The 18,790-nt window shown below is 41.8% G+C and overlaps 1 protein-coding gene and 1 long non-coding RNA gene across 3 annotated transcripts in view; one reads left to right on the top strand and one right to left on the bottom strand.

Annotated features, from left to right (window-relative positions):
- The window catches only part of PBX1 (PBX homeobox 1), a 332,058-nt gene extending 328,576 nt beyond the window's left edge, over positions 1–3,482 (top strand). For both annotated transcript variants that reach the window (XM_089299648.1, XM_089299650.1), the window contains one exon: positions 2,001–3,482. In XM_089299648.1, coding sequence (XP_089155774.1) covers positions 2,001–2,021 — 21 coding nt within the window. In that variant the 3' untranslated portion in view covers positions 2,022–3,482. The remainder of the gene's footprint in view (positions 1–2,000) is intronic.
- LOC149125402 (uncharacterized) overlaps positions 1–18,790 on the bottom strand; it is a 518,945-nt gene that overhangs the window by 235,677 nt on the left and 264,478 nt on the right. The gene's annotated exons all lie outside the window — the stretch shown is intronic.

The following is an 18,790-nucleotide window of genomic DNA, read 5'->3' as shown; positions in this document are numbered from 1 at the left end:
GCCAAGAGACCTTAGCTGAAAAATTGAGTTCCACTTCAGTGTTCATTATGAAGAGTACCAGAGGTAGTTGAGGCCATCAGTGGTCAGGTGCAGGATGCTAATTCCACAAGATCCAATTCCACATACCAATACGTCATCGAGAAGCTATAATTGGTGTCTGCGACCCAGAAGAAATCTGTCTTCCAAGAGTGTCAGTTTAATCAATTGTCATATTGAGAATTTGATGGAAAGAGGTAGCCTAGCCCTGGGCAAGTGGGTATTTTCAGAGCATCCAATAAAGTGAATATAATCATTACTTTATTTCCTTCTTATATAAAATAATATAAAATCCTTGAAAAATATGGAAAAATGTGAAAATAACTTTGCAATACTGTCTCCCTAACATAATATTCATTTTTCCATAATTCCCTTACACTATTTTCCATATAATATCTAATTAATAGCTATTCATTGATAGACTTTTTTTTTTTTTTTTTTGGACAGGCAGAGTGGACAGTGAAAGAGAGAAACAGAGAGAAAGGTCTTCCTTTTGCCGTTGGTTCACCCTCCAATGGCCGCCGCGGCCGGTGCGCTGCTGCTGGCGCACCGCGCTGATCCGAAGGCAGGAGCCAGGTGCTTCTCCTGGTCTCCCATGGGGTGCAGGGCCCAAGGACTTGGGCCATCCTCCACTGCACTCCCTGGCCACAGCAGAGAGCTGGCCTGGAAGAGGGGCAACCAGGACAGAATCCGGCGCCCCGACCAGGACTAGAACTAGAACCTGGTGTGCCGGCGCCGCAAGGTGGAGGATTAGCCTAGTGAGCTGCGGCGCCAGCCCTATTTTTTTAAAGTCTGTTAGAATTACTGGTTATTGGCCAGCACCATGGCTCACTTGGCTAGTTCTCTGCCTGCAGCGCTGGCACCCTGGGTTCTAGTCCCAGTTGGGGCGCCAGATTCTGTCCCAGTTGCTTCTCTTCCAGTCCAGTTCTCTGCTGTGGCCCAGGAATGCTGGCTCCTGGCTTCAGATCGGTGCAGCGCACCGGCCGTAGCGGCCATTTAGGGGGTGAACCAACGGAAAAAGGAAGACCTTTCTCTCTGTCTCTCTCTCTCTCACTGTCTAACTCTGTCAAAAAAAATTACTTGTTATTTTCTCAAGTTTTCTACACATTCTGTTTCTCTCCTCTTGATCCCTGGCCACAAAATGGGAACACTGATACCCGGTCTCCAAGTCTGAGGTGACTCTAGGTAAAGCTGCATGTCTGTGTTTCTTCTCAACTGTTCAGAGACAACTAGAACTTTATCTTAGGTGCATTATTAACTTTTGAAAATCTGTTTTCTCCTGACAATGTTTCTGTGTTAGGTCTTGTTTCTATGCATGAGTCACTTAAAAAAGGAAACAGTAGTAAAATGCTCTCTCACAACCTACACTGACCCAAGATATGGTCAGAAGAGATTATTCTTTGTCAGTCTTTTATAGATGGTGGCAGAAAAATGAAGTGCAGGGGAAAAAATTGTTGGGCTCAAATGAAGAGCTGATGGATTCAAGTCCTGGGTTTTCAAATTACCAGCTGTGTAAACTTGAGCCAATAATTTAACATTATTAACATCAGTTGTTTCATCTGTAAAACTTGGTAAAAAAACTATTTGGTAAGTTTGTTATGGGAATTTAACAAGTTAAAGAAGGAAGTGATACAGGAATGAATTTTTTCTTAAGAAATTATAAACAGATTATTCCATTGAACTACTCCTTATATTTATCGTGGAGAATGTTTTTACACATTATATGAATGAAAAAGTAACTTCAATTTTTGGTGGCTGATGAGCCATTTCCTAAATCATCGAGGTCCAGGCCTTTTCCCTCTCCTCCTGTTTTCAGCTGGTTAGCTGCTCGTTGAGATCTTGCCAGAGGGTGGGAAAAAGAAATAAAAACTGAAATCGGTCAATTTGACTCTCTGATAGCAGTCCTGATGAAAGATTTGTGGATAGAGATGTGAGTTAAACTGGAATTTTTGCCTTCTTACCAGGAAATTGCAAGAACCTACTGATCTTTCGGGTGTCCTGATGGTGATAGCTACTCCTCTTCTCTCGACTAAAGAAATGTCTTCCTCTACCTGAAAAGTGGCCTCTCGTCCTGAATGACACAGCCTGACTTTTGGAAGAAGGAAGAGGACATTCGCTGGCCAGTTGTGATCAGCCAGGACAGCTCTGGTGAACAGAGCTGACAGATGAAGCAACTCAAAGATGGTTGCACCAACAGAGTCCCAAAGCAATAATCACTCTCTTTTTTTTCTTCCCCACTGATGCAGCAATCAAATAATCACTTTTATGCATTTACTGTGCACCACCATATGATATAAAATGTGGTGAGTAGCTAGATAAATAAGATAATCTCTCAATTTTCAAAAAAATATAAGAAAGCAGGAGTTGTGCATGTGAAAAGACAAACATAGGGGAGAAGACAATAAGCATGGTTACAGCATCCCCCCTACCCCAGTTACTGTGTGAAGTACTGCATGGGGATTGTTGTACCTAATCCCCACCACACCTCTGAGACACATTTCTGGCTTCATTCTATGGATGATGATACTGGGAATCAGAGATGTTTCATAACTTGCCCAAGATCACATAGCTAAAACACTGTGGAGACTGTTTTCAAGTTTAGCTGTATCTAACTCCATAGTCTGTGTTTCATTACTAACTAACCCACGCCTGCCAATGACAGCAATCAGAGTAAAGAGGCATCATTTAGAGCAGTTAGGGTCAAGACAAGACTTTTTAAAATGCCTATCAGCAAAACACATTGATGAAGTTTTACGTAGCCCTTTCATTGGTTTGGGAATTGTTTCTACCCAAAAGATAAATGTCTGGATTCTGGAGGCAGGGGTGGTGGAGTGGAAATGATAATACTCTAGTCTCAGCTCAGCCAGTGTCCACATGCATTCATCTGAGCAAGTTGCTTCCCTCTTCTAGGCTTTTATAAAATAGAGCATTCCCGGATTGTCCAATGTCACCCCCACTCCATCACTGGACAGGTATATGGGAGATTAGCTCTAGAGTCAAGCATACCTGAATTTGAAGTCTGGCTCCATCCTTCAGCAGTCGGGCATGTAACTTAACCATCTGTAAAATGGGGATAATAATACCTACCTCAGGGTCTTTTGCCCTTATAGTTCATTCTCCTTGGGACCGTCTTCCCCGGTGAGCTACACAAGTCACTTACCTCTATCAGGTTTTCACTCAACTTACCTTTTAGTGAGCTCTTCCTTGAACATGATATCTACACTTGCAAGCCATATGGCATTCCCTGTCTCCTTTCCTCATTTTATTATTTTCCTTAACACTCCACACTTAACATACTATATATAGCACTTGATTATCTTATTTATTGCCTGTTTCCCACCTCTAGAATGTAAGCTATGTAAGGGCAGGATTTTTTTGTATTCTTTACAACTGTATCCCCCATTTCTAGAATGAATAAGGTGCTTAATAAATATTTCTTGCATAAATGAATGGCTGTTATGAGAATAATATCCATCACCTATTATTATTTTTTCAGTATTATCTTGCCACTCTTCAATGAGACACATGTGTTCACTTTCTTCAGATAATCTGGGATTGGTCTTCTGAACCCCTTAGGGAATGAGATGACCTGGCTCTATTGAGATTAGTCTAGGAGCAAGAAGAATTATGAGCAGTCATTGTGAGGGGAGGATGGGAGAGGATTTGCATGCTAACTGTCTTCAAATATTGAAAGGTACTTCACCTGGACAGAAATTCCAGGAAGCATATTTCTGTTATATAAGACAGGATTTCTACAAGATTGGATGGCTAATTATGGAATGGGTTATCTCAGGAGATGGTGAGTGCTCACTCTTGAAGGTCTTCTAGAAGCTGGACAACTACATCTCAGTATCCTCACTATACATATTGTAATGAGTGACAAGACTGGATTGCAGTCCTAGTAAGTTATAGAGAGGGTTGATAAAACGTGGCATCCCTGGGGGGCAAGAAAAACAGACTACTGATGAGAGTATGGATTAGTGTATGTAATCAAAGAAATTAAGAATATGTGATCAAGAGTTTGAGGACCACTACCCCAATTAAAATCCAAGATTTGGCACCCAGCTTCTAGATCCCAGTCTATTTTCAGATGCAGGGCCTGATGACAGGAAAAACTGGGTTCTCAGGTGGAAGGACCCTTCAAATATTACAGAACACATATGCGATAATGATTCTACCAACATATTTCCTGAAACAGTCCTTGACCATTTACTCAGAAAACTATATATAGGGGGATGAGTACAATTCAAATTTTGAGGACTGTGAAACACAGCTCCCAAGTTGGTATTGATGTCTGGGACCCAGAGTGAGAGTCCTACTGTATCCACTAAATGTAATCACTCACAGTGCACTCACTGAGTCCATGGACCCACACTTATTTTCCTCAGTGCTTGAATAAATAATTGAAATGCATATGCCTGGTAATTTATGGAAACCTCACAGGGTTCCTTGACTGTAGGGTAAGCACTGTTATATTAAATATGACCAAATGTAAGCTCCTGGAACTTCTCTTTCATCTTCAATCTCCATATATCCACTAAAATTGTGACTCAAAAGCACACTACATCCTAGAATGAATGGAAGAGATTAATGCAGTGTCTAAAGACCTGAAGGATGTAGGGATGGTGTTCCTCCTGATATTGCCATTTATCTCATCAGTTTGGTCCCTGCAGAAACTGGAGGGCTCCTAGAAGATGATAGCTTTATGCTATAAAGGCAAAACGTGTATATACTATTCAGTCATTATAATAGTAATATTATAATATTATATATTATAATAGCCTCAATTAAAGCCACCATACCAGCTATATCATTGCTAGAGAAGACTGATACAGCCATGGGTATGTTATATAACCTTCGATACAGCAGATAGGTGCTTTTCCATACCTATCAGGCAAGAAAATAAAAAGCTTTCTGCAACCTCATGGGGTTGATAAAAATGTATATTTGGGATTTTGTCCCAGGTCTGTGTTAATTCTTCTACCCTCTACCATCATAGGATCCCAAGAGACCTAGAATGTCTGGTCATTCCAAAGAATGCCATATTCATGCACTATATTGATGGCATCATGTTAAGAAGTAACAAGTATGCCAGGGGTCTTGAGTAAGATGGATGTGCATAGGAGATAAATCTATGCCATGGTCAGATTTTGGCCAATCCAAAGCCAGGAGCCAGGAGCCTCATCCGGGTCTCCCACGTGGGTGCAGGGACCCAAGCACTCCTCCACTCCTCCACCCTCCACTGCCCTCCCAGACCACCAGCAGAGAGCTGGATCTGAAGAGGAGCTGCCAGGACCTGTATTGGTACCCACATAGGATGTCAGCTGACCACAGCATTGGCCCCAATAAATAAATCTTTAAAAAGTTTTGAATGTCAGTGCAAGCAGCCCTGCAAGGTAGACCACATGACTCAGCAGTCTCCATGGCATTATAGGTATTTACGGTGTGAAATTATGTTCTTTGGGTTTACAGCAAACCCCAATGAGAAAATATCACAATTTAAACCCATAAAAGTTTGGAGCAAGATCATGTCTTCTGCATCAGAGAATTATATACTATTTGAAAAAGAGCTAAGGTGTACTACTGGGACATAGAAGAGATGGAGTACCTGATCATAAAATATCAAATGACCATGCTATCATAAGTTGGGTTTACTTAGAGTCACAAAGTGTTAAGAAATGGTGTATCTATCAGCTTTCCATAAACTGTAAATGTTATACAGGATCTGATACAAATGAGCCCGGGGCACAGTAAGCTACATGAGCAAGTGCCCCTGATTCCCGTGTTACCATCATGATTATAATCCTGCCTCTCCATCACCTCCCACAGTGAGATGCCTGAGAAGAAAAGGCTGAGCTTGGGGCCAGCCCTAAAGGAATGGCAGCTGGACTACACCTGCTCTCAGCTGGTGCTCTGAGTACAGTGATTTGAGACAGAGTTTTGGATAATAGACCAATCTCTTATGTTGTGTGGATAAAGAAGCAGACTGAAGTGAAAAACATATATGCAGACTAAACACCAATGGCTTGGTTAGGAGCATGGAAAAAGAGGGATTTGGAGATCAGAGACAAAGAAATCTACGCAAGACTTATGAGGGTGGTCTTATGGACTTGAGTATGAAGAATTATTCTTTCATCACTTAATTAATGCTCCCTAGGCAGTATCCACCACAGAGGAGGCACTAAGAAATCAAATAGGAAATCTACAAAAAGCCACTTCTAGGCTTGTTCCCTACATGTGTCCCATGGCAGAGGGACTTGTCTGCTGCAGTACAGCCCTCAAAGATCCTAGCAAAGCCCTCCCTGCTCTAGCAGATTTCTCACCTGATTGCTGCCAGTTTCCGGATGCTCATCCTGTTGGCAGTTCCATTTTCTTTTTCATGACCTTTCATTCTTTCCAACAGTAGGTTTCCCAACTGGCAGCAAGGTGATCAAGCACAGAGCAGAGTCCATTAAACTTCACTGTTGCCTCTTCGGCAGATTTCCTGTTGAGACTTGTGGGATTTTACCAGGCCATTCCTGGGAAACCAAGGTAAAAGCATGTGGTGAGGGATGGATGGTTGGTTCATAGGCCATGTGAACTATTTCATCTTTTTATTGTTTTATTGTACTGCTGTACACATGCCTCTTTGGATGCCATTTTAATTGTGATGGTTGTTACAGAAACTATCTCTACTCTTCAGATAAAGGTAATAAAACTTGCAAGGCTTTGTTTGAAAACTCCTGGCCAACATGTGCAAATAATAAGAAAAAAAGAGACCCTACACAAGGCAAGTACTCAGAAAGCTGCCCTCTGCCCTCTTTGGAAGTGCCTAAAGCTTTACCTTAAAACAGGGGTGAGGAATGTCTGGTGCACAGGCCATGGAATCATTTGGTTGGGCCCTTTCAAAGCAGCTGCAGGCAGGACTCATAATTCAATAAATCTATAGCAAGCTAATTTTTAAGTTGATAATTTTGCATGGCCCATGAATGATGTTATAAATATCCAAATGGACCTTGGCAGAAAAAAAGTTTCCCTGCCATTGCAAAGGCTTAAAAGAACAAATGAGAAACCTGATATTGGCAGCTAGAACCATTCTTCAGGTCTGTTACTTGTTTCAAACCTCCACCACTGCCCACCCACATTTCCCATTGACTCAGACATCCTGAGCTGTTTGATACATATTTCTAAGTATTGGCATCCATAGGGCGGACTGTAACTTTCTAGGACTGGTTAACGTGTTTGGGGTAAGTTGGTGGTGAAACTGTGAGGAGTGCTAGGCTAAATCTTTCTTTCTTAGTGAGAACTGGTAAAGCCACTTCGCTTGGGTATGGTCACCCTTGGCTGCATCTTGACTTTGGAAGCATGGCCTCCACAATATTGTCACAAGCTTATAACTGGTGTCCTTTAGCAATTTGCATCTGGATTGCCTTCATTCTTCCTTAAAGGGCAATATGAACACACACACCTACGCACACTCACAACCCTCCTAACAAGATGCTCAGCCTTCCAGAACCTCTTGGTGTGCACAGTGCTAATGCACAAGCATGCGTGAGGCAGTGCCAGATGAGGCAATGGAGGATCTGTCTCTCTCTCCACTCTTCCTCCACTTCTGCTTCCTGGGCTGATGCTCCTGAGACCTCATAGGAATGAGAGCCACACATCCCTCAAGTTTACCAGTGGGGCAGTCACCTTATGGAGAATTATCCACAAAGCTTCTGTTCATAGAAGGGGTTAGGCTTGGGCTAGAGTTGTGACAGTAGGGTCTAAAGATAGGATGAAGTCTAGCAGTTAGGCAAAGACATTTGCTACCAGTACACCTGCATTCAGTCTCGTGCTCAATGCATCAAGCCTGCAAAACTCTTAAATCATTCTTTAAGCTTTGCAAAAGGTTTCTTCTGCCTAAAGTGTCCCTGGGCTCATATATTTAATGTGTAAATCTCTCTGGATGTAAGAGATAGCAAGTTCACATAAGTGAATGGTAACTGCCCCACTGGTAAACTTGAGGGATGGGGGGCTTCTCATTCCTATGGGGTCTCAGAAGCATCAAGGCCAGGAGGCAGAAGTGGAAGAAGAGTGGAGAGAGAAACAGACCTGCCACTGTTTCATCTCCTACTGCCTCCCACATGCTTGTGCACGAGCACTGCACACACCATCAGCCCTGTGTCCATCCACCTGCTCACCAATCTTCCTCTTGCAAGTTGACTCTTGAGGGTGTCGCAGTCTAGAAGAGTCAGAGACAGATATGGAATGGAATCAGAGGTCCTAATATAAACACTGAACTCAAAACTGGTTACATGGTCTGCATTGACCTTTTCTTCTTTAACTTTCCATGTCCTTGTGTTTTATTTCCTGACTCTGTCCTCTGTTTCCTGAGGTGGACCACCTGCCATGGCTATTTCTGGGGCCACACCTCTGCCAAAGCACAAAACAGAAGAATTTACTTCTTTTATTTGTGTATGAATCACACCCATAAAGCCTATAGGGAAAAGAGGGGCTGAGAATTTTCTGGGATTCATGAAAAATCTGATCCATCTCTGGTCTTATGGGCTGTTTTCTTTTTGAGGGTCATCATCTCTCCAAGAAAGAATTTTCTCTCTGAGGCTTCTATGCTGTGCTCAACCAAGAGACCTGGGCTGCTTTTCTGAAATTTTAAAGGATTTGGGGGAATCCCAAAGCTCATTTCATCCAACTCCCTTAAGATGAGGAAATTGATGTGTTTCCTCATCTGTGTTTCTCACTCATTATTTCCTTCAGTTCTCACAATACGCCTCTGTGGTGGGCTCTATTACTCTACGGGGGAAGAAGCTAAGTACCATGAAGAAGAGGTGACTTGCTAAGGCCACATAGATGTGAGCAGTGGGGTCAGGACCTATGAAAAGGAAAAATCTGTGGTCTTTCCATCTTGATCAGGTTGATCTAAGGATTCTTGCAGGTGGATGGTATTTTCACACATTTGTAAGAAAACAGGAAATATATACTTTCTTTCCTGGGGAAGTTTGTTGTATAATGAGATGGTACCTTTTCTACATTTTTTTCTATATTTAAAGTTACAACCCTTATGAAATTACAGCAACAGTAAGTAGGAGGCAATTTATATACTTGGTTGGTCAAACAAAGCTTCGCAACTATGTTGGCTCTCAACGCATTTAAAAACTAAGAATCCCAAAATCTGGGAACATAGCACCCTGTCATGCCATTTAGGTTGTTGCCAGCAGTGGCAGCAAAGATAAGCAGGGGATTTCTGAAAGCATTACACCTGTCATCTTATCAAATAGCCGTCACCTTTTGCCTTGGCAACATGAGGGTAAGACTGCCCTCAGGGAGCTTAAAATTCATACCTGAACTCTACACAGCCCCAGGGGTGCCATAACAGCTTGAGGAAGTTAGGAAGTATAAGGGCTGACTTCCTGCTTTTTTTTTTTTTCACTCCTTCCATCCTTATGTTGAGAACAAAAAGACTGAAAACAGCTGGTGTGCACCAGACTACTCTCCTTGCCCAGGTAGAGAAGTGAAACAGAAGAAAAATGTTCCGTGCAGTGCACCAGACCACATTCCACATTCCAGGGCTCTGACATAATAAGTATGTGAGCTTGAGCAAGTTTCCTTCTGAGCTGGACAGCATTGTGACAATAAAATCAGATACTTTAATCTCCTCTATCCATGGTTTTGTTTTCTGTAGTTTCAGTTACATAAAGTCAACCAGTCTGAAAACACTGAATGGAATATTACCAAAATAAACAGAAGTTTTAAACTGTTTGGCATTTAAGTAGCATGATAAAATCTTGCACCATCCAACTCTGTCCTATGGCAGAATTGAATCATCATTTTGTCCAGTGTATCCACACTGTATACGTTACTCACCCATTAGTCACTTAGTAGCTATTTGGGTAATCAGATCAATGCAGTGTGTGTGTTCAAGTAACCTTTATTCTACTTTAAAAAAGGGCCTCAGATTGCGAGAACAGTGAAGGTAGCAATTCATATATGCTAAAGACAAGTTGTGCATTGCTTTCTTTCAATGAAAAGGTGAAAGTTATTAAGTTCTCAACTTAATAAGGAAGAAAGAATCATGCTGATGTTGTACAATCGATGGTGAGTGACTGTTGTTAATCTCTTATTGTACCTAACATATAACTTAAACATAATCATAGTTGTATATATATACAGGGAAAAACAGCATATATAAGGCTCAATATTATCCATTTTTTCAGGTATCATTTAGGGTGGTTTTGAAATCAATACTCCTTGGATAAGGAGGAAGCACTGTAACTTCTACAAAGCACTTCATACAGAGGCGGTGCGTAATAAATGCTCAGTAAGCCATAGTTTCTGCCTTCTTTATGCACATCATTCCTTCCCCCTGTGCTTCTAGGGGCAGTCCTGGGCAAAACTATAAGTTGTCTTGTCTTTTGGTGACTGTCTACACTGTTGCACTCCTGGATTCTTCCAGCAGGTGAAAATGCCATTTGATACCCAAATACACACTGAATGACTCAAACTTTATGAGGCAAAGATAATGCCTGGAGGAGATTTCAAGACTCCAGGGGACCTATGATGTGGCTTTGCAGTGCCAGCCTCTCTGACACACAGCTGGTGGGCCCCAGCTTTCTCCTCTCAGGCAGGAGAGCAGTCCTGGTGCCAGGCATGGGCTGGGAACCTGAGCCCCTGCTGTCATTGTCTTTCCTTTGCTCTGTGCACTTGGAGCTGCAGCTGACACCTGGGGTGTCATATTCTGACATATGAGGCCATGGGGTCAAGTGGGGCACAGATTGAGGCAAGAACTTGGATTTCACTGCCAGGTACATGTCAAACCAAATTCCAGTCTTGATTGGGTGTCAAGCTCAGACCTGGAACTGATCTGGATCAGAGCAATGCACTGAAATCAAATGACAACATTTGTCTAGCTGGGACTTATCTGACAGGACAGGCACCCTGATGGGTCCCAGGTCCAGGATGGAGGCTGCGGGGACAAGGGTGGGTAGGAGGCAGGTAGACATGCTTAATCCTCCTTCATCTTGTCTTCACATTTGTTGCTATCTTGTGCTGGTTGACATCTGAGCAGATTATATTTATGCAAACAGGCTATTTTGGCTTTATTTTGAGTCTCCTACATGCATGTAGACCACTAATTGTCACAAAGGTTTCTTTCCAGAGAGGCGAGTGACAGCACGGTCACTTACCCAGCAACAAGGGAAAGGCCTGGCTGGGGATGAAAACTGTTTAATATTGATGTGACTCCTGAATAAATGAGGATTTGCAAGGCAGAATTAGATGGCATTTGACAGCATGGCTTTGAATTCAGACAGGCCTGAGTTAAATCCTTGCACTGACGCTCACTAGCTTTGTGAACCTTTGCAACGTTACTTAGCCAAACCTCATTTAACTAGTCCTTTATTTAACTGGCCCTTATTCACTGGTCCTCAGTTTTTACACCTGTAAAATGGTGATATAATATTTAGTATTTTGAGGATTAAATGATATTGCATACAGTTTGCAGAAGTCCTAGAAAAAAATGTGATGTCAGTATTATCATAGGAGAGGCCTCATCTCCTGCCCTTATGAGTTTTACTGCCATGTGGTGACACTTTGCTTTGTTGCCTGGAATTACAATTATAAGACGATGTCCAAAGGAAGAAAATAAAAGCGAAAGACCCAGGAGGTGGGGGCTAGAATAAGCTCTTCAGGGAAGCAACATATTCCCTTGAGGAATATTCTACCAAGGAACCTCCTAAGTAAACTCTATAAGGTATTTAAGAGTGTAATTTTGATTTATTTGGAAACTTAAAAGAAAGAGCAAGAGGACAACAACATAAATTAATAAGAAAGTATATAGGTATGATTAATAGAAAATCAATTTTTGCTTTCTATAAATAAAGTATAGAAAAGAATGCAGAATATTTGATTGAAACAATGGTTTGATGCCTTTTTCTTTTTAAAATTTATTTGACAGGTAGAGATATAGATAGTGAGAGAGAGAGACAGAGAGAAAGGTCTTCCTTCTGTTGGTTCACCCCCCTGCACAATTTTGAAGCCAGGAGCCAGGTGCTTCTTCCTGGTCTCCAATGCAGGTGCAGGGGCCTAAGCACTTGGGCCATCCTCCACTGCCTTCCAGGGCCACAGCAGAGCTGGACTGGAAGAGGAGTAACCGGGACTAGAACCCGGTGCCCATACAGGATGCTGGTGCCGCAGGTGGAGGATTAACCTAATGAGCTACAGCACCGGCCCCCGATGCCTTTTTCTGACCACAGAGTGGAAGCAAGGGTCAACTAGGGGAAAGTGACCTATCAAGGACCCCTGGAAATGTCACCTGTGGAGCAGCAACCACCCTCACATGAGCTACTCTGAGCTCATGAGTGGTTGGCATCACCACCATTTCCCATGGGTTGATAGCAACGAAGATGAAACTAGAGTATTCCCTGTGTACCATGGCTGAGAAGGAGGCAAACTCAGATGACAGATTATAATACAGATTGAGATCAAATTAAAGCTCTCCAGGGATGGGAGAGCAAAGAATCCAAGATGATTGTGACATGTTGTCAACTTAATCTTGTTGTAATGTTTTTATTGTGAATATTTCCAAACATGCTTGCAACTGCAGGTACAACATCACCCGTCACACAGTTTCAACAGCTGTCAATCTTTCCCCTCACTTGCTTCTTTTCTTACCTTATTCCAATTTTGCCAGTATATTGTATATATCCCTAAATCATTCAATATGCATTTTAAAATTTTTACAAAGTCACTGTGCCATTTTCAACATCTGCCAAATTTTATGATTACTCATTAAACAAAACACACTCTTGCACCATTACTATTTTTAAAAATTATTTATTTATTTGTTTGAAAGACAGAGTTACAGAGAGGAAGAGGCAGAGAGAGAGGTCTTCCATTTGCAGGTTCACTCCCCAGATGGCCACACAATGGCTGGAGCTGTGCCAATCCGAAGCCAGGAGCCAGGAACAAGGAGCTTCTTCCCCATCTCCCATGCAGGAGTAGGGGCCCAAGGACGTGGGATATCTTCTACTGCTTTCCCAGTCCATAACTGAGAGCTGAATCAGAAGTGGAGCGACCGGGACTCAAGCTGGCACCCATGTGAGATGCCAGTACTGCAGGCAGTGGCTTTATCTGCTGTGCCACAGCACCAGCCCCTGGATGAGGTTTTCTAAAACATAGTATCAAAGGGCAGAAAAGACTATATTTAATTGCCTAAAAAGTTTACCTCACCCCAAATAAATGAAATAGTAAAAAAATTATTTAAATTGTATGCAAAACTTAAATAAAATTGAAAATTTCAGGAAGAAAATAATCAACTTGTATGACAAAGGGTTAAGATCTTTAGCTTAGGTATGCTTACAATACCACACACACACACACACACACACACACACCCTGACTGCTCAAAAGAAAACAGAGAGAAGTTTCTGCTTTAATCCATAGGCACGCTCTATTGCAATCTGTCCATTTTCTGCTGCCTCTCCCTCACCAAAGTCCACAAGGAGGCTTTGAGGCAAGGAGGCTTGGGGACATATGTTCCAAGAAGTCAGGTGTTTGGCTTTTCTGTGACATCCTTTAACACTAATATCTGGATGAGTTTTACAGGTGGTGATTTGGGTTTGGGGAGTTTTCTGGTTTCACTGCAATGGAAGATTTCTCTCCTTTTATTCTTTCATTTAAAAATTAATTTCAATAGTTTCATGAATTTCAAGGGAGAGGAGGGAAATGAATATACCACTACCCCACTATCTTCATTATTTTATTTACTTACGATTTATTTATTAGGCAGGTAAGAGGGGGAGAGAGAGAGAGAGAGAGAGAGAGAGAGAGAGAGAGAGAGAGAGAAAGTCTTCCACCAGCAGGTTCACTCCCCAGATAACCCAAAGAGCCAGGCCTGGGCTAGGTGGAAATCAAGAGCCAGGAACTCCATCTGGGTCTCCCACACAGGTGGCAGGGGTACAAGTATTTGGGCCATCATATGCTGCTTTCTCAGGTGCATTAGCAGGGAGCTGAATGGGAAGTGGAGGACTTGAACTGGTGCTCCAGTATGAGATGTCAGCATTGTAAGCAACAGTTTAAGCCACTGCATCACAACACCAATCTTTCTACTACCTTAACAACTACATTCTTAGACAATGTTTTGCAGCATCTTTAAACTTAGTGGAACTGTATTAATTAATTAATTAATTTGCATGCATTTCATAAATACAACTTTAGGAACATAGTAATTCTTTCCATGGTACTCGCCCTCCTACCTACACTGTCACCCCTCTACCTCTTCCCTCTCCTGTTCCAAGTTTTGTTTTTTACTAAGATCTATTTTCACTTAACTTTGTACACAGAAGATTAACTCTGTTCTAGGTAAAGAGTTCAACACTTTGTATGAAAAAGAAAGAAAAAAACAAAACAAAAAAAAACCCTGTTCCTCAACAGTCCAGATGAGGGCTGTTCAAAGTCACTGCATCTCAAAGGTAATTTCACCTTTTTTTATTTTAGGAACTTAATTATATTTAAAGAAGAACCTAAGACTGATACATCTTTTGTGAACACTTAGACTTAATTATCACTTATGAGACATAAAAATATCCTCCACTTACTACACTAAAATGAAATAATTCTTTGAGATCAAGATATACTATTAAGGCTCATAATACAACTCTTTGAGGACAAAGGTCCTGAATGGGAAGTTAGTGCACAGTGACTCCTGTTGTTTATTTAACAGTTAATACTCTTATGTATGATGTTGGTGATCACCTGAGGCTCTTGACATAATCTGCCTCAGCTATGGAAGCCTTTTGAATCCACAAACTTTGTCAGTATTTAGACAAGGCCATAATCACTTCTCGGCCTTTTGGCTAAGATCAAGTTTAGACAAGGCCATAAGCAAAATGGAAGTTACCTCCTCCCTTTAGAGAAAAGTACATCCTTCTTTGATGACCACTTCTTTCCACTGGGGTCTCACTCACAGAGCTCCTTCATGTAGAATATTTTCTGCCATAGTGTCTTGGTTTTCTATGCCTGAGATGCTCCCCAGGGCCTTTCAGCCAGACCAGAATGCCTTAAGGGCTGATTCTGAGGTCAGAGTGTTACTTAAAGCAATTGTCATTCTATGAGTCTGCTGTGTTGACTGCTTCCCAAGTTGGAGCATTAACACCTTTTTAATTCTATCTATTATTATTACCAAATACTTGGTCCTATTTATATGATCACTTCAGTACTTGATCCTATCTATATGACCAGTTTAATACTTCACCCTTGGGGCCACCACCATGGTGTAGTGGGTAAAGCCACTGCCTCTGTGGCTGCATCCCATATGAGTGCCAGTTTGAATACCGGCTGCTCCACTTCTGATCCATCTCTCTATTACGTCCTGGGAAAGCAGTAGAAGATGGCCCAAGTCCTTAGGCCCCTGCACCTGCATGGGAGACCTGGAAAAAGCTCCTGGCTCCTGGCTCCTGGCTTCAGATTGGCCCAACTCCAGCTGTTGCAGCCAATTGGGGAGTAAACCAGTGAATGGAAGACCTCTCTCTCTCTCTCTCTCTCTCTCTCTCTCCCCCCCTCTTTCTTTCTCTCTTTCTCTTTCTTTGCCTCTCCCTTCTCTGTGTAACTCTGACTTTCAAATAAATAAACAATCTTTTAAAAAACTTAATCCTATTCATATGATCTCTATAATACTTAAAATGCTATTTTTACCACCCAGCTTAAGGGGATTTGGAGTCAGTGGGGCTGTATTTAAACAATGTTTTCTTATATAATTAAAAAGTGATGCTGGCTCAATGGAAGCCTATTAAAACTCTATTAAAATAAGACACAGTTGCAACTTTTCCATTAGAATGAAGAACTGCCAGGAAAGAAGAAAAGGCTGACTCGGTGCTTATCTCTTAAGCAAGAGGCATCTTGGTGTGAGCAGGAATTAGCTTTACCTCGACAAATTGTGCATCTACACAGAATCACATCATTCTTCACATACCTTCCTTCAGTGAAATTTAGTAACTGACCAAGTCAAAAGATACCCCCTCTTTGAAAAACTCAGAATGGAAAACAGGAAAAAGAGAGTAACGGTTGTCACTGCTGGCAAATAGCATCTTTGACATCTCAGGTTTAACTGGATGTCATTAGGTTGGATTTGGATAGCTGAATACTGCTGATATTTGTGCCCTTCAGCAAATTCTATATTTGATTCTTGCATCCCAAGGGCTTTTGTGGAACAGGGAGTATTGTATCAGGAACAGGGCTGCAGTCAGCCTCCTAGTCATTATGATGGAATAAATGGCAATACATATAACATACAGCAGGGAACGGGCTGGTGGGCGAGGGGAAGGCTAGGGCTCCATCTCTTCTTTCACAATCTATGTGTTGCTTCTCAGTGTATGCACTTGCTGAATTTTTATTTACTTGCTCCTTTAAAAACTCAGAAATTAACCCTGTTTTTCTGATATTAAACATAGTAATGGGAATTGACCCTTGAGTTTTTTTATAGGCGCTCAAATGAAAATATGCTTTCATGTGCCAATCAGATTTTCCTTACTACAACAAATACCTTGGAGAAGCTTCTTAGGAAGGAAGAAGACGTTTATTAGCTTACAGTTTTGGAGATTCACAGTGTAAGACTGAGTGACGCTGTTAGTCTGAAGTCTGATGAGGGCAGTGGATGGATGGAATGTGTATAGAGGGATGATCACATGTGAGCAGAAAGCATGGAGAGAATCTAGGCTGAACTTGGCTTAAATAACCAACACTGTCTCCAAGAACTAACCTTTAAGGGTACAACCCCAATGACTTAAAGACCTCCTACTTTGCCCATCTCATTGTCTCAAGTCTCTATCCTTAATCTATTGATATTTAACATTAAACCTTTAACATAAAACTTTGGGAGATAAATCTGCAATACATGGGTCTTTGGGTGACACCCAAACTATTACCCAACCATAAACATGTGTGTGTGTGTATATATATATATATATATATATACACATCCATATATATTCAACCATAATCATGTATATAAATATATATAATACACACACAGAAATATAATAAAGTCTGGCTTATCAAATGAGCTATCAGTATAAGTCCTTATTTACTTGCAAGTCAGTACATCCACAAAATGTAGTTTACTGCTCTGCTTATGTTGGAAGATGGAAGAAAACCAACTTGGAGATTTTGAAAAGGTAGTAGTGGTTTTCAAGTCAATACAAAAAGAATCACTTTGCAAGAAATGTTTGCCAGTGGTGGGCTAGAACCCATTCTACCTTCTGCATTCTGCTCCCCATACTACAATGCTTGTATTAGCTTTTCATCACTACCACAAAATACTTGAGACTATTTATGAAGGAGAGCATGTTTACGTTAGCTCACTGTTTTGGAAATTCACAGTGCAAGCCCCATTGGTTAACCCCCAGTGATGCTGTTCTTCCTGGAGGTGTCCCAAGGCAGCATAGGGCATCACATGGCAGGTGGGAGGCTGTGTCTCTGTCTCTCCTTATAAAGCCACTGTGATTCAATCATGAGGACTACCCTGACAACCTAATATAATACAATGACTTCCAAAAATGCCCACCACTAAACACTATAATTAGAGTGAGTTTCTGCCTTATGTATTATCAGAATACTTTGGGGATCAAACCTTTAACACATGGGCCTTTGGGGGAATATTCAACCTATTATTGCCAACCCATAGCAGTTTCTAAGCTAGAGATTGGGACATCATCCTTACTTCTCCCACTCCGTCCGTACCATCCCCAAATTATCAGCAACTCCTGTACCTTTACTGATAAGTAGCAATGGAATTTATTTCTCTCTGTCCTCTTCATTACCCTGTTTTTGTCAGGCCCTGACCTAACTTCCTCATGGTCTCCCAGATTCTGTTCTTATTTCATCTCATTCAAAATGCAGATTTGATTCTGTGGATCCCTACAAACCTCCCAATGACTTTCTTTAATCTTCAGGCTGAATTTCAAACGTCTCAGTAGGGGTATGGGCATTTCTAGCCCAGGCTTTGCCTTATCTGTCAACACTTCCCCATCTATATAATCTGTGTTCCAGCCACACTGAGACACCTGTCACCTGATTCACATGCTTGCTAAAGATTTGGCACTTTTGCTGGCATCTGTATAATCTCCATGTACTCCCCAACTATCCCTCTTATCTGTCAGACTTGCTTCTTTGCTTCAAAAGCCAACACATTGTCATTTTCCCTTGAAAAATATTTTTTATACCATATGCCTCCAATCCAGGTCCTTCTTCCACACTCCCATAAAAATTGTACATACATAGCTTTTTTAATAACTTCCATCCAATTTTATTTCAATTATCCACTTACGTCTCTGGCTCTTCCTACCTGTTATGTTGAATTGAGATCTTCTTTGCAAGTGGGTTCCAAACAGATTATCTATAACACATTTCAAGAGAAAGGATAGGAGAACAAAGGTTAAAGGGTAGAAAAGAGCCCCAAGTCTCTTACACATTAGTGTCTGAAATTTTCTAGTTCCATGTCCCCCAAAGATGCTGCAGTTCCTTGAAAATAGTCATATATGGCCGGCGCCCTGCCTCACTTGATTAATCCTCAGACTGTGGCACTGGCATCCCATACGGGCGCCGGGTTCTGGTCCCGGTTGCTGCTCTTCCAGTTCAGCTCTCTGCTGTGGCCCGGAAGGGCAGTGGAGGATGGCCCAAGTGTGTGGGCCCCTGCACCAGCTTGGGAGACCAGGAAGAAGCACCTGGATCCTGGCTTCAGATCGGCGTAGCTCCAGCCGTAGCGGCCATCTGGGAGGTGAAC

Source organism: Oryctolagus cuniculus, chromosome 7 (genome assembly GCF_051225735.1).
Source record: "Oryctolagus cuniculus isolate XC-2025 breed Fujian yellow rabbit chromosome 7, ASM5122573v1, whole genome shotgun sequence".
Classification (NCBI taxonomy): domain Eukaryota; kingdom Metazoa; phylum Chordata; class Mammalia; order Lagomorpha; family Leporidae; genus Oryctolagus; species Oryctolagus cuniculus.
This window is presented reverse-complemented; position numbering and strand designations above follow the sequence as displayed.